We start from the raw sequence: 15580 nt of genomic DNA, 5'->3' as shown, positions 1-15580 counted from the left end.
TTCTTTTGGTACAGCAGTGGGGTGCCTGTGTATGTGTATGCGATGGTGTTGGAGTAATGTTGTAACTGAGATGTCCCAGAAATTATATACCAGGCAAGGATTTTTGTAAGTGATATCTTTTATTGGACTAACTGCACAGTTGGGCTAAAGTTAGGCATGGCTTCAAATACAAGGTGTTATACACATACATTTGGAAGTTTTTCGTGGGTAAATAAAAGGGGAGTTGTAAGATAGTATTGTTATTGTAGGTGGGGTCCTTAGTTTCATTGATTAGACTCTGTTTGTGAGGTAAAGCCCTGAAAGAGTCTGGCTTAACTTTTGGATTCCAGGCCAATTTGTGGGAATGATGGCTAAAATACCATGTTTTGACTTTTTACACTGGACCCATTTGATTAGATTCATTGAGAGAGTAAATATACTGTAAAGTTATTTTTGTGACAATAGCAACAGTAAGAAGTTTTGTCCATATGTAGTGCACTGGTAGGGAGGTGTGAAAAACCTTTCAGTCAGTTGTGGGAGCTTAGTTGGGTGTCATTCAACTATTGTTTTCTGGCTCAGCCATTGGAGGAGCAAGAACTCTTAGTTCCAGCCATTCCTTTGTCATCCAATTCCAACCCCTTCAGTGCAGGGGAGCCCCCTTGGAGCTCTACACATTTGGAAGGCCCACACTCAAGCTTAGCTGTTCAGAATTATTTTGCTCTTCAAGTTAGTGTTTGGCTTTAGCCACTGTTTTTCACTTATCAAACTAAGATGCTGCTTGCAGGGTCACAGTATGTTTCCTGGCTCAGCATTGGCACTTGCTTCTGATTTCTGAGCTGCTTTCTCCACCCTGCCAGAGTACTGTGCTGAAGTGCGTTTGCATTGCCAAGGACAGAAAAAAGAACCAATCACCAAATCCTTGGGTTCATTCATGAGAAACAAATTAGACTTTTCATGCAGCAGGCAACAATGCCAGAAGAAAAGGCTTCCTGTTGTCTTGTTTGAGTAAAACTGAGCATGCAGAACAAAACCCTCTGGGTCAGTGGAGCTCTGGCAGCAATGTGCGAATGTATTGTGTGCCAGTAGGCGGTGCTGCTAGATTGCCTGCGAGCCTTCCCCACTTCATCACTTCTCATGAAAATATTACCTTTGCTATGGCTTCTGGGAGACGAGTGCAGACTGATGTAGTGATGATGACCAGGAGGTTAGAACGTGACTGAAAAACTGGAAGATTAAGATTACAAAATGCCACCATTGAGAATGAGAGAGGACCTCCAGAACTGACAGAAACACCCTTTTGTCAGTCGTTAACCTTCATAAATCTCCTTGTGCAGTATTTTTCAATACCAAATCTTCTACTTGTTCTAATCTTTAAATCTATAACCCCTTGATAATTAGTTATTGCCTAGTGGCACATGCCCAGGTCGTGTTCCTTGTGTAGCTTTAGGTGACAGGCTCTATGGTTTTGTGCATGAAGTTCAGTAAACTAGGATCATAGGAAAGTGGGCGCATCTACATGAGACACTTTACTGCGCAGTAGACTGATCTACTGAGCAGTAAGGCATCACTGTGTGACTATGTACAGCAGCTACAGCACAGTGAATTAAGCTAATGCATGGTTTTCTACTACCTGTAAATACAGGTAGTAGATTAACTGCACATTAGCTGCTGTGCAGTACTGCTCATTTAGACACTGACCAGAAACAAATTTGCTCCCTATCAGTCACACCAGCAGGGGCCACAGGGGACAAGGAAGTTCTCTGTCCCTGATCCTAGGAGTCCTCGGCTCCTGGCTTCCCCCAGGAGCTGGGAACCAATCAGCGCTAAGATGGGGTTGCTCTCTGTCTTCCCCATCCCAGTGCTGTATGGCTCCCAGCTCCCCACAGTCCTGGTGTTGCTTGGCTCTCGGCTCCTGGGAAGCTGTCTGGGGAGCTTTCTGCTTCCCCACTCAGCCAGGGCCTCTCCAGCAGCTATCCTGCTTCTGGGGCAACTACCAGGGAGCCCCCTGCTGGGCAGGGATTCCCACAGGAGCTGGGAGCCAAGCAGCCCAGCAGGGGGCTTGCCAGGACCTGTCCAGCAGGGCAAGTTCCAGAAGTGGGACAGCTCCCAGTGATCCCCCTGCTGGGTGGGGGTTCGCTGGCAGCCAGGGGCACCGTGCCCAGCCTTGGGCTCACTGGCTACTGCCCTGGAAGTGGGACAGGTCCCAGCTAGTTCTCTTCTGGGCAGGGAATCCGCACTCAACACGGGGCTGGCTGGCAGCTTCCTTTTTATTCCCTGTGAGCCCCCTGCTGGGTGGGGAAGCCCTACTGGTGGCTCGCTGGTGTCGCAGTGTGCACAGGGCAGAAAAGCTCTTCTGGTTGCAGTGGCAGCTGTCTCCCAGCCTTGTGGCTTTGCCTGGAGGGCACAGGGCAGTAGAGCTGGGGGCGGGGCAAGGGGCAGTAGAGCTGGAGGGCAGGGGCTTTGGGTGGGGGGCAGGGGCTTTGGCTGAGGGGCAAGGGGCACAAGCAGGGCATCCTGCCATGTACCCCTTGCCCTCATTTTGTTTTTCTGCCGTGCCAGCACTCTAGCACCTTCGGAGGTAGGCATTGTGGTGTTTTTCGGCACTCCGGCCCGGCCAAACTTGTTAAACAAGATTGAAAAAATCTACCTTTTTTGCCCTTATGAAGCGGTTTCTGGCTGGAGAATATATTAGGGTCATTCTCCTGCACCTTCTCATGCCTCAGATGGTGTACTGAAAAGGGAGCTGAGTGAACTGTTATTTAGAAAAGGGAAGTGGCTTTCAAGCCTCTTTTGTGGCATAAATGCCTAAAAACTATTAATGCTTTTATTTATCTATTTAGTGGCCAGCTAGTATCTCAGGGTTTGCCTGAGAGTGAAGTTACACCTGATTAAATTCATGAATAGACACTTTCTGGGTCAGTGCAGTGGCAAACCTTTAGCGAACATCTCTAGGTTTACTGAAGTGCTGGTGGGGCTATCTGAGGAGTACCGTACATGCATTAGCTCTGCATGGAGTGCTACTCCAGAGGAAATGCTGTCACAGAACAAGAAAACCTCTTATGTGTAGATATTATTTTTCATGGTCCTGGATAAAGCTGGGGTCTGAGGAATGTGATCCATTTTCTGCTGCAATAGTGGGTGCTGCAGTAGGCTGCAAGGAACAGCAAACTATCCCTCTCTGCTCTTTGATTTAGGAGAGATCTGCAGTATGAGGACCAAAGAGGTTGGATTCGTCAGGTAGGCAGCCCTGTTGAGCAGGCTTAGCTGTCAGCAGTGTCTTTGTTCTGCTATGGCCTACGCTGTTGCTTAATTTTCTAAACATTTCTGAATTGCTTGTTTGTCAAAAGCCTTGGTCTGAGATGCATCAACTTCAAAGGTTCATAACCAGACAGAGCATTTTTGGGGCACAGTGAGAAGGAGGCTTGTATGTGTGGGAAGGACATAGTGAGAGTTTCAAGAACTGATGGGATGTTGAAGATTGCAATAAGCTCCATATTTTAAATAATTCATAGAGTTCTCTGTCAGCCAGTCTCCAAGATACACCAGCACTCCAAAGGAAGCACACAAGCTAATAGGAATCCTGATGAGCTGGCCAAGTCAGTTTTAGTTCTTTCTGGTAAAATGTTTGTCAGTCTCGCACAAACAGAGATGTTTTTTCCTTACCAAAATAGGAAGTGCATCAGGATAATTTGTCCTTTCAGTAGTGTGATATTGCAGGTTTTGTGTTGCTCATAATGAGACTGCAACTTAACTACTCTGCACCTGAATACCACCATTTACTGTTTTCATTTTTCTCCCTGCCGTAGGTCTGTTGGGCATGTACAGAGGAGGGTGACTGAGCACTTGAAAGTAGTTTACTATGTAACTGAGAACTTTGCAGAAGAGTACACTGGCACAAACCTGAAAAATGTTGAGAGAAGTGTGGAAGATGACTACATTGCGAATCTTAGAAATAACTGCTGGAAGGAAAAGCAACAGAGTAAGTAGCATGGTGGGGGAGAGAAGCCTTTTGTGAGTACCCTTTTAAGCCTGATCTGTTTCAGAAAGGAGTCCTTGCCTAGACACTGAAATACAAAACCTAATTGTTCTTCCATAGTTACATTGATGCACAGAGCTAGAGGATTCTCCTGAGCTCTTCATCTGCAACTCCTTTACAAATTTTATCTTCATGTTTTTAAAACCATATTAAAGAAATGATCAGTGCAGCTCCTGTGTGCTGTGGAGCTCCTCTGCCATGTGGTGGGATATAAGTGGCATTTTCTGCTTTCCTGAGTGATGGGGAAGTTAGGGCCAGGTGATTCAGGTGTTTCCTCCTGTGTTTGTATAGCACTGCAGTTATTGTGTTCTTTCAGAACAAAGTGATTTTGTGTAAATGTACCATATGTGCAGCCCACACTGTCTGAGTCGCATCAGGGTCTAGAAGGTGAAAAAGGAATCCTTTTTATTTTTCAAAAGTTTTCAGGTGAACATATAACTTGTTTCTATTATTCAAGAATATGTCTTATTGACTCTAGGGTATCCTCTGCTGGCCCCTAGTCAAATGTTTGTTTTGGGAATAAGATTCAGTATCCATCTGCCCTGGCATATGGTGGGATCCAGCTCATGCTGCAAAACGTGCAAAAGCAAATGATTACAGCTGCTTTGGAGTAATGCCCAGAGTAGGAGCTGCATTGCATTGTTGCTTGTGTGGGATAAAGAAGATATTCCAAAGATTTCTTGGAGCCCTGCCTCCTGACCATCTTTCTAATCAAGAAGTGCTGATGTGACTCGTTTTGGAGCTTCTTGGAGCTACTGTGAGTCGTCTTGATTAGTTGCTGCTGAGTGATGCAATGCTCTGCTGGCCTTAGAAAAACAGAGTGATAAGCTCTGATCCTTCATCCTCACGTCTACATGGTAAACTTTCTGTGCTTGGCAGTGATGCTCTCCTAAATCAGCAGCAGTGTGGCCATGTCCACACAGCTCTTTGGGCAAGTAGTAAGTAATACTGAGTGAGGTGGTGGCTACTAAGCTTCTAGTTCAGGAGGCAACCTGCCCAGGGCAGCACAGCAGACTGAGGGTGGTGCTGCTGCTGATCATGGTAACTTTACCATGTTCTTTCCTATGTTACTGGGCTGGTCCCTTTTCGATACACACACACACACTAGGGTTACCTCCTGTCCCTCCTTCAGTTCCTAAAGGTTTCCTTAAGATAATTTTTTAAAGGTCTACTGCCAGAGATCACATGCATTCTGTCCCAGAGGACATCAGGCATTCCCTAGTCTTGCACTGTACTTCATCTGGCTTTGAGGAACTTGAGACCCCATCCTGTTCCCATTGAAATTAGTCCAGGAAAGAGAGATGCTGGTAAGATGTGGCTTTATTGAATAGATCACACTTCGTATCCTGTTTTTAAAGACTGGATTTTTTTCTTTTCAGAGGAAGGCTTATTATACCGGGCACGCTACTTTGGAGATTCAGATCTGTACCAGAGAGCACAGAGGATGGGCACTCCAAGCTGTAGCAGGTTGTCTGAAGTTCAAGCCTCCATGCATGGATAATTGCTGCCAGACCCTCCGTGGAGGTCTAAGTACGAACTGGTGATTTCCCTGTGACACTTCAGCATGGCCCATCAATGATTTTTATACATATTTAAATCTCTGTTTGAGATCCAGATCTTTGTGGGTCTCTCCTCTGGATGCACATGTGTAACGGGGAGAAAGCGGAACCCATCTGGGATGTTTGCATGTCAGTGCCTCTGGTGCTCCCCAGGCTTACTTATTTTTCCTATAGTATTGGTGGTGTTGGCTTCCAGGGAGCAAAGTGAAAGGCCTGCGTATGCTTGTGAGTTAGCTGAATTCTTGTCAAATATTGATTTGAAACATTGTCACCCATTGCTTTGACTGGGCAAACATTCCTTACTTTACCAGTTCTTGCAACTGATGGTCATGCATTTATGAATAGATTTTGTTGCTTCTTTTGCCTATCTTATTGAAAAAAAAATGAATTGTATCGAGAGCACTTAAGGAAATATGAACACAGGGATCATAAGGAATAGACTCCTATAAGACCAGCTATTCCTTGCCTCCTGTTGTCTTCCCCTGACATTCAGTGAAAACAAACCAAGCTCTCACTATACATAGCAGGTTGTATAGACTCCTGGCTTTATTGAACTGGAAAAATAATGAAGTCAACCATGAGTATTAGAGATTCATGCTCTCTCCGCTGGGCCATGGCTTGAAGAATTTGAGCTAAAGTGGTTTGGCAATAGTTCAGAGGAGCACAAGTGAAACTAGCATTAGTTGGCTCAAAGGTCTGTATAAAAAAAAAAAAAAAGTTAAATTTGGCACAGGATTTGGAGTCTCACTTCTCTTTAATTCTTTGGTTTAATTTTACAGAGACAAGAGGCTTCACGTCTCAGAAACTAACAGATGAATGTAAAACACACAGGCCGGTCCCTATGTCCCACAAATATAATTGAAAGTGAGGGCTTGTTAGACAGTAGCCTATGGTGTAGTATCCAAGTTTCAGGTCTCTACGTGTCTTTTGCACTTGCCAGAAAGTTATTGTGGATGTTGGACATATGGATACTTGATTTATATATACAAGCAACTTGGGATATTTGGGAGTGGTTTGGTTTTGGTTTTGTTCTGTTGTGGGCAGTGGGAGTGCATTGGAAAACCTGGTCCTTGGAGCTGTTCCTCAGGAGCATGTCTTGAGCTCTGCCGTTGTAGTGTGCATCTTGGTTTGGGAATTTTTCTTATCTTTGATATGCTCTCTATCTTGTTTTGATAAGGGCTCTTTTTCTTAGTAAATACAGAGCCTTGTATTAACTCTCTCCAGCTCTGTCCATAGTCTGAGGAAGAGGATAGCTGAAAAACAAAGGAACTACTTTTAGCATTCTCAGTTATGTCAGTTAAACGTATTTCCTATAATTTGGGGATGGGGGTTGGAAAGTGTTTGTTTCTCCTGTTAAGTGATTATAACTGACTGGAGACTGACCCAGTTACCACTTTTATTCCCAGACTCTTGAAATGCCTGAAGACTTTTGGTGAAGTGCACTGAGCCAAGGTGACAGACTTTGTTTTAAAGAATCAAACCTTAAATTAAAATGGAATTGGAGAATTAGCAACGCACAACTGCCCTCTTTCTTCTCTCTCACTGTCTGTCTGTCTCCAGCGTTAGACGTCTCAGGCAGCAGCTAGAACAGGAAATAAAGCTGCCTGCCTTCTTCCCTTCTTTCCAACACCACTAGAGTGCGACAGTCTAGTTTCTACTAGGATACAGCAACCATGAGAACAAACATAGAGTGTAAAATAAACAAAAACTCCCATACCAAACTGCAGCAAGCCATGAAGCAGAGGACATCCTTCCATGATTGCACTGGTCACTTCGAATGGAGAGAGAACTTGGAAGACTTTTAGAAATGAAACCAATTAAAAAAAAAAGAAAATCTATTTAGAATTAATTTATAGCTGTATATATGTTGGACTTTTAAACTATGCAGGGGGTGGATTAAATTATTTAGTTTACTAATTTGGGCAGAAAACTAAAGCCTGAGCTGCAACCGGTTTCTGGTGCTGCCCATCTCTGAACCTTTCCTATTTGACACACTAAAACTAGAATTACTTTGCATTATTTTGCTGTTGTTGATAAAAATATGAATTGATGAGTTTCAGGGTTTTTTATTAAAAAAAAATTCAGATCTGCAGGAAGAAAGAACCTTGGTGAAATTGGCCAAACTGATTTGTTTTTGCTATGTTGACATAAGTGGTGGCAGGTCTACTGGGTGAGTGGTGGCAGGTCTGCTGGGTGCTGGAACCTCATTCAGCAAGGAGAGGACTGTCCAAAACGGTCTTAGCTCATCAGTGTTCAATTTGCATATGTACGTAATATTTTTTTGGCAGTTTGCCTTGTAATCAGTGTGTACCATTAGTTCTGTAAATAGAGATTGCCATAAGCTTTGTCCTTTTGTTGTTTCTCCTGAACTTTGAATGCCTCATTCACCAGCACTCTCCTGTCGGCAGTATGGCCAGTACCTTGGCAGGGCACTTCTGGTGTTTCTTTGAGGAAACCTGTAACCTGTACGGACATGCCTAAAAAACAGAGCCTTTGGTTGCTTCTGCTGAAAGAAGTTTATGCGATGGTCTCATTTTCAGGAGAGATCAGAAAGAGGGAAATGGTTATTTATTAGTTATTTAATTGGGCGTTGCAGTGAATCGGTTAGTAGATTACAGCTAATTTTTACCCATTTTATAGCAATGGTTTTTCCAACCTTGCATTTAGAAGCTGGAGTGTTGCTGCTAAAATCCTGCATTTACCTGCTTTTATCAGATTTAGGTTACAGCAGCAGGACATTGTTTAAGTGCCGGGCCTCAGGACCCAAATTAGAGCAGCAGGATAGCGCTCGAGATTATATTATGTCTCTTTGTCATGCTCGCCAAGAGAAGCAAAATTCAAACGAGCTAAGTTACCATTAGTAGAATAAACTGGACTTTTCTCTATCCTGCTGTTACATTTTTTTTTTAAAGTTATCTCTATAAAAACAGCTCCCAGGCTTCCCTTAAGAGGAAATTTATCAAAGCAGCAATGGTTGCCATGTAAAATGATTTGGGGCTGGGAGGAGTGCGCAAGAGGGTTTTGTTCTCAAATCCAGAAGATCAATTTGGGTTTTTTTGTTTAGTTTTTTGGCTGTCTATTTAACAAAATGCCAGAGAGCCCTCCTGTTAATTGTAAGCCTTACCATCACTCTACTTTATTTATTCTGATCTAATTTCTTTTATTGAAAGATCACCCTCATGTCTCCTAGGGGAGTACAGTTGGAATCTAAATATTTTTGGAATAAATGCCCTTTGTAGTAGTGTAAGCTACTCAGCATGTAGAGTTCACTGGGGAATTCAAATGAAACTTATGTTTGCAGAAGGTGCTGAATGTTTTACAAAATTGGACTCTATCCAGTGCCCACCCAAACCTTTTGATTTCTCAAGTAGATATCATGGATGGTCTGAGTTATGTGCAATAAAGCATAGATCCTAATGGATGCTCACAGAAGCTGTATTTCTTGATTTACAATTGATTATAAAATTGTACATCTATAAATAAATGTTTATAATGTGAGAGTCTCCGACTGTGTGTGCCATGCAGGGCCTGGGCCTGATGTATGACAGTAATTTGTGGGGAAATGAAGTGAGGGCAATAATGGCTACTTGTTTTCACGGGCAACTTTTATACCAGAGTAAACCTGATTGCAGTAATGGAAGAATCTGCATCCATATTGTAATGAAACTCCTTGCATCAAAGTAAACGAGAAGATTTTACTCTCGTTTCAATTGGGAGTAATTTTACATGGGAGCTAATTACACTATTACGATATTCATGTACCTGCCTCTCCTGAGGAATTTTGGTGGTCCTCCAAAATTTCCCACACTTCAGTGTGCCCTGTCTCAACCAATGGTTCTTGTGTAGCCTCTACTACTCTGAACTCAGTGACAGATGTTATCTCCTTGTTTAAATGCTGGCATGTGACCAAGATCTGCTTTTTTGCATATGCACGCCATATAGGCAATATGTCCCTGGCATACCTGCATATTTCACATGCTACCCCTGTGTCCTGCCAACTCATCCTACTTCCTGCTGCAAAGGTGTGGGAGGGCCTCGTGTGGACACAAAGACAACTGTAGGCTCCCTTGTCATAATGATGTCAACACAAGACAAGAAGCAGAATGCTGTGCATGGATGCATAAAGGCAAAGGACTTACCGGTGGCTCCAAGTAGGGTGAAACCAAACACCACCCTCAGCAAGGCTTCAATCTACCCACCCATTCTATGTAGAGTTGGATGGTACTTTGGTATGGGACGCCAGCATAGAACCTCACTTCACGTTGGATATGGACAGCACCCTTAAGAGCAGGACCAACAGTTCCTTTCCACAGGATGTCATACATCCAGGTGCTCTCTATGCTTTGCTTTTCAGGAGACCACGTGCAAGCCAGCCCTGATGCCCAGGCTTCACATTCCCACTGCCAGCCAGCCTGCTGCCTCCAAGAGCAGTCAGGCAGCATCTGAGGTGAATGATAAGCATGTGTGCACTTGGCTTTTGTTGTAATTAGTAGATTGTGTTTGCTGAGAGATGCAAATGATGCTTGTTTTTATTCTCACTGTTGGATGCTGCCATCTTAAGCAAGCTGAAGAAATATGACCTAGATAAAATCAGGTTGTGATAACTACACAACTTGTTGAAAAATAGTTCCTAAGTTACAAACAGTCTGTTCTCCAGTTTGATGGGTGTTTTGACTGGGGTCCCACAGGGATTTGTCTAGGACCTGCAAAATCTGTTTGGTACTTTCCTTAGCAATGTGAACCATGAGTATGCAGCATACTTGCACTGTTTGCAGATGACATCAAGGTCAGTGTGGTTGCAAGTGTTATGACAGATAGGATCAGATTTCACAGTGATACGGACAAATTGGAAATATGGTCTAAAATCAACAGGATGAAATTCAGGACACATGCCTAGTACTACACTTAAGCAGAAATCAAATGTCCAACTACATAATGGGGAGTAACTGGCTAGTCTGCAGTATATCAGGCAAGAATGTGTGGTCTATAGTGGACCATGAAAAATATGAGAGCTAACAATGTGATACTGTTGTGAAAAAGGCAGATCTTGTTCTAGGAAGTATTAACATCTCTTTTGTAAAGTAATAATTTTGCTCTCCTTGGTGTAGGTGACCACATCTACACATTCATTAATGATTAAGTTTAGTACCTGTAATAATAGGTACTAACAATGCACTGTATTTGGTACTGCTGCACATTAGCTCAAACTAACACTTTTTGTGTGATGTTTAATGCTCATTGGACTAATCTGCTATGCATTAGCATGGTTTTGCCAGGTGCACTAATGCACAAGAGAATTGATCCAATGGACATTAAGTGTCTTGCGTAGATGCACCCAGAGAGGCCTAAGTTTGGAATATGTGGGCACCACACTTTAAGACCAATATAAGCAAATTGGTGGAAAAAAGAAACAACAAGAAAAGTGGTTTAAAAATCTTGGAGAAAGGTCAAAGGAACTGGATTTTCTCAGTCTAGAAATAAGAGTAATGTGGCAGTGAGACAGAGAAGTCTCTAATAGAGCTGTGCGAAGCTTCGGGTGTTGATTCAATTCAGAGGAGTTTCGGCCCTATTTGGTGGATGAATCTCCAAATCCGAATCAAATCAGGACCAATAAGAAAGTCTGAATTGATTCAGAAAAGATTTGGAGAGCTTTGACAATTCAGGCAGTCCCCGGTTGCTGCAGCAGGGAGCTGGAGCCAGACTCAGAGCTGGTAACTAGAGGGTGGGGGGGGACCATGGGGGAACTGCCAGGCCCCAGCCCTTCCCCCCGTCGCAGGGCCTGGCAGTTCCCCCATGGTCCCCGACTGAGAGTAGAAATGGCTCAGGAGAGGCCCCTAGTGGCGGAAAAGGGGAAGCGCAGCTGCCAGTCACTAGGACTGTGCAGGTACTGGTTGTCCTAGCAACCAGGGAAGCCTAGAGCCAGGAAGGGGCGGAGCTTAGCCCTTCTTAAGCCCAGGCAGAAGGCCAGGAGGGCAGTTCCCCTCCAGCAGCCGAAGGAGGAGGAACTCAGCCTGGGCAAGGGGAGAGCTTGGATGATTGGAACACCCTGGTCACTGCTGAGGGTGGATGAGCTCTCTCTCTCTCTCTCTCTCTCTCTCTTTGGTAAGGAGAAGTTTCTAATTGTTTCGGACTAGAAGGGTCTAGTTTTATGTTGTAGCCCAGGGGCTTTGCGTTTGTGTTTTTTGTCCAACTGGAGGACCGGGTGAGGCTGTAGGGGTGTGAAGAGGCCTCACGGGAGCTCCCCAGTAATCCGGGGACTCCTGGCGCCCAGTGGCAATGGTGGGCAGTGTTGTGTGGGCACAGCTTTGTTTAGGGATATGTTGGCCCAGGTCTGGAGGTAAGGGTCAGCGTAGAGTCCTGACTAGGGGGCAGTGTGGAGCCCTGGAGTTAGGGGCACTGAACAGTCCTGACTAGGGGGGCAGTGAGGAGCCCTTGAGCCGCAGACGGCACCCCCTGTCATTGGGGCGCACAAAAATGGGCAGCTTCCCGCTAATTAAAACCTTTCATCAATTATGAGCAAGATCAAGACGTGGCAGGCGAGAGTAGGCTGGTGATCGGCCCATTGCAGGAGGCCGGAGCTGCAAGCCCAGTGAGGCTCCGAAAGTGGCACTCCTGTTACACCCCCCCATTGCTGCCCCGCCTGCCCCAGCTCTGGCCCTTTAAAGAAAAGAACCCTGAACTCGTTGGCTTCTGCAGCGGCCTTGGGGCTTCAAGGGGCATGTGACCAAGCCCCCCCATGGCAGTGGAGATCACTCCCCCACCTGGCAGGAGCTAGTTTAATAGATTTCATAGACTTTAGGGCTGGAAGGGAACTTGGGAGTTTGAGTTGAGCCCCAAGGGCAGGCAATCAGCTAGGGTCAAAGGATCCCAGCAAGATAAGCATCTAAACGTTTCTTAAAGGAGTCCAGAGTAGGTGCTTGTACCACCTCTGGAGGGACCCTATTCCAGGCCTTGGGGCTTGGACAGTAAAGATTTTTTTCCTTGTGCCCAGCCTAAAATGGTCTTGAAGGAGTTTGTGACTATTGGTCCTTCATAGATTTCATAGACATCAGGGCTGGAAGGGACCTCGGAAGATCATCGAGTCCAGCCCCCTGCCCAAAGGGCAGGAAGTCAGCTGGGGTCATAGGATCCCAGCAAGATAAACATCCAACTTACTCTTGAAGGTATTCAATGTAGGTGCTTGAACCACCTCCCATGGCAGGCTGTTCCAGACCTTGGGGACTCGGACAGTAAAGAAATTCTTCCTTATGTCCAGCCTGAAATGGTCATAAGCTACTGCAAGACTGTCTGACCTCATCATCCCTTGGGGTGCTCTGGTGAACAAATGTTCCCCAGATCCTGGTGGTCACCCCTGATAAACTTATAGGTGGCCATCAGATCACCCCTGAGCCTACACTTTTCCAGGCTAAAGAGCCCCATGGCTCTCAGCTTGTCGTCAGCAGGTCTGTTTTCCTCACCTCTGATCATGCGCGTGGCTCTTCTCTGGACTCTCTCAAGCTTCTCCACATCCTTTTTGAATTGTGGAGCCCAAAACTGGATGCAGTACTCCAACTGCGGCCTCACCAAGGCTGAGTACAAGGGGAGAATGACATCCCGGGATTTTCTTGAGAAGCATCTATGGATGCAAGCCAGCGTTTTGGTTGCTTTAGTAGCCGCAGCATTGCATTGCAGGCTTATGTTCATCTTGTGGTCAGTGATGACCCCCAAGTCTCTTACTGGCTAGCACTACAGAAGATTAGCACTGTCGAGCCTATGAAGATACTGCAGGTTTTTCCTCCCAAGGTGGAGAACCTTGCATTTTTTTTTTAGTGTTAAACACCATCAGGTTCTTGTCCGCCCATTTACTGAGCCTGTCCAGGTCGCCCGCCTGTCTTCTGGCATGGATGCCTTGCCCCAAAGTTTGGTGTCATCGGCGAACCTGGCCAGTCCACTTCTGACTCCAATGTCCACATCATTAATGAAGATGATGAACAATATGGGTCTAAGGACAGAGCCTTGGGGGACCCCACTGGTTGCAGGACACCATGAAGATTGACTTCCGTCAATTACTACCCTCTGGGTCTGACCATGGAGCCAATTTCCCAACCAGTGGATCGTGGTGGACCCAAGGCCACAATTGGCCAGTTTCGCCAAGCAGTGATCATAGGATACCAGATCAAAGGCTTTTTTGAAGTCAAGATATATGACATCAGTCTCTTCTCCCTTGTCCAGGTGATGGGTCACCTGGTTGTAGAAGGAAATGAGATTGGTCAAACAAGACCTACCCGCAACAAACTCATGCTGGCTATCCCTCAGGATGTTGGCATCGGCCAGTCCATTAAGGATGGCCTTGTCATCCCTTGGGGCGCTCTGGTGAAAAGATGTTCTCCCAAATCCTGATGCACACCCCAGATGTACTTGTAGGCTGCCACCAGTTCACCCCATGGCCCTGTGCTTTTTCAAGCTGAAAAGTCTCACGGCGCTCAGCCTCTCTTCTCAGGCCTATTCTCCTGCCCTCTGATCATGCACGTGGCTCTCCTCTGGACTCTCAACCCCATTGAATCGGGGCTTTTTTTTTCAAAGTGCTGGGAGCTGGGGCCGGGCAGGGCAGCCATTGTCGGGGCTGGGAGAGCAGGCGGGGAATGGGCCTGTGTGATTTGGAAATTTTGGCAGCAGCCAAATCTCCAAATCAGATTCAGCCAAATCAATTTGGGGAAGTGATTTGAATCACTGAATCAAATCACTGTCCCCCAAATCGGCCGAATCCGAAGCGAACACTAGCCGCTTTGCACAGGGCTACTAAGAGGTAAACAATTCTTATAAAGAGGATGGTGATCCACCATTTTTCACAGGCACCAGGGAAGGACAAAAATAAATCTAGTTAATAAAGATGAGTTAAGTGGCATAGTAAGAAAATATTTTCAAGTGCTAAAGAACACTGGAACAAGCTACTTCCAGATGTGGAATCTCCTTCGCTGGAGCTATTTAAGAGAGGGCAACTACTGTCAAGAATGGTCATAAAATATATTTTATCAGTGGAACAGAGTGGTTTAATTATCTTGATGTCCCTTGCAGACCTACATGTCCTAAGATTCAGTGATCTTGGGCAAATATGAACATATACTGGTACCATTTCCAAATGTTGCCCTCTCTCCAACTTCTAGCCTCCCTTCCTCAAAATGGCAACTATGGTCAATAAAAATGCCTTCTCTCTGGTTGAGTTACCCAACCTTCCCCCACTGTATGCCTGATACTTGATGCTATCGCAGCTTGCTGTACCTCCTATCTAAGCACTGGTCCCTATCTCCCCTCTCTCCAGCTCGGCTCCTAATCATGGTCAATTAAAAAAAAATTGTTTAAGAGAAATGTTGTTTATTGAGTAAGCTTTGTCTGGTTCTATTAGACATGATGCATTGCATTCCAACAACACAGAGTTAATACAGCAAAAACAGTGTTTATAATCTCATCATGGCATTTTTTCAGTGAAAATCTTTGGAAGACTTTTTATAGCAACAAAAATCCTAGAAAGTGGTTTTTTTTAATATGTAAACATAACACTTAGGGGCTATTTTATGAGCCATATAGTACCCAAAGTAGAAGCAGACAGCACATTGCTAAGTGCAGATTACAAGAGACAAACACTGTCACCCCCTCTAAATGCCTGAAATTCATTACAAAAATGCTACTAATGGCACAGTGAATGTTGAGCATGCCAGTGGGGGATATGAAATGCAAGTTTAGAGATACAGCCCTACTAGGGCACTTTCGATCACTGCAAGGAAGCTGGAGGGTAGGGTCAAGGCACTGCTTCTCTATGCCCTTCCAGCCAGGCCAAAACATCAGGGCTATGGAAATTACACATGAACTGGTATAAGTGGTAGGAAACCAGTTCAAATCTGTAACACAACAAAAGTTCAGTGCACATAAACCACTTCCAAAATGGCTGAAACCAGTTTAAGATATACCTGGATAGATGAAGTATCAGATTTAACTGATTTTGATTAAATGACTTTGTTGAACTTCTGTT

General features: G+C 45.0%; 1 protein-coding gene across 1 annotated transcript in view; it reads left to right on the top strand.

Annotated features, from left to right (window-relative positions):
- The window catches only part of DNAJB12 (DnaJ heat shock protein family (Hsp40) member B12), a 31414-nt gene extending 22342 nt beyond the window's left edge, over nt 1–9072 (top strand). Inside the window, exons 7-9 of the mRNA XM_019538564.1 lie at nt 3786–3958; nt 5395–5545; nt 6981–9072. Of these exons, the coding sequence (XP_019394109.1) occupies nt 3786–3958; nt 5395–5516 (295 nt within the window). The 3' untranslated portion in view covers nt 5517–5545; nt 6981–9072. The remainder of the gene's footprint in view (nt 1–3785; nt 3959–5394; nt 5546–6980) is intronic.
- Nucleotides 9073–15580: the final 6508 nt, after the last annotated feature.

The sequence above is a fragment of the Crocodylus porosus genome, unplaced genomic scaffold (genome assembly GCF_001723895.1).
Source record: "Crocodylus porosus isolate Cpor-Errol unplaced genomic scaffold, CroPor_comp1, whole genome shotgun sequence".
NCBI lineage: Eukaryota > Metazoa > Chordata > Crocodylia > Crocodylidae > Crocodylus > Crocodylus porosus.
This window is presented reverse-complemented; position numbering and strand designations above follow the sequence as displayed.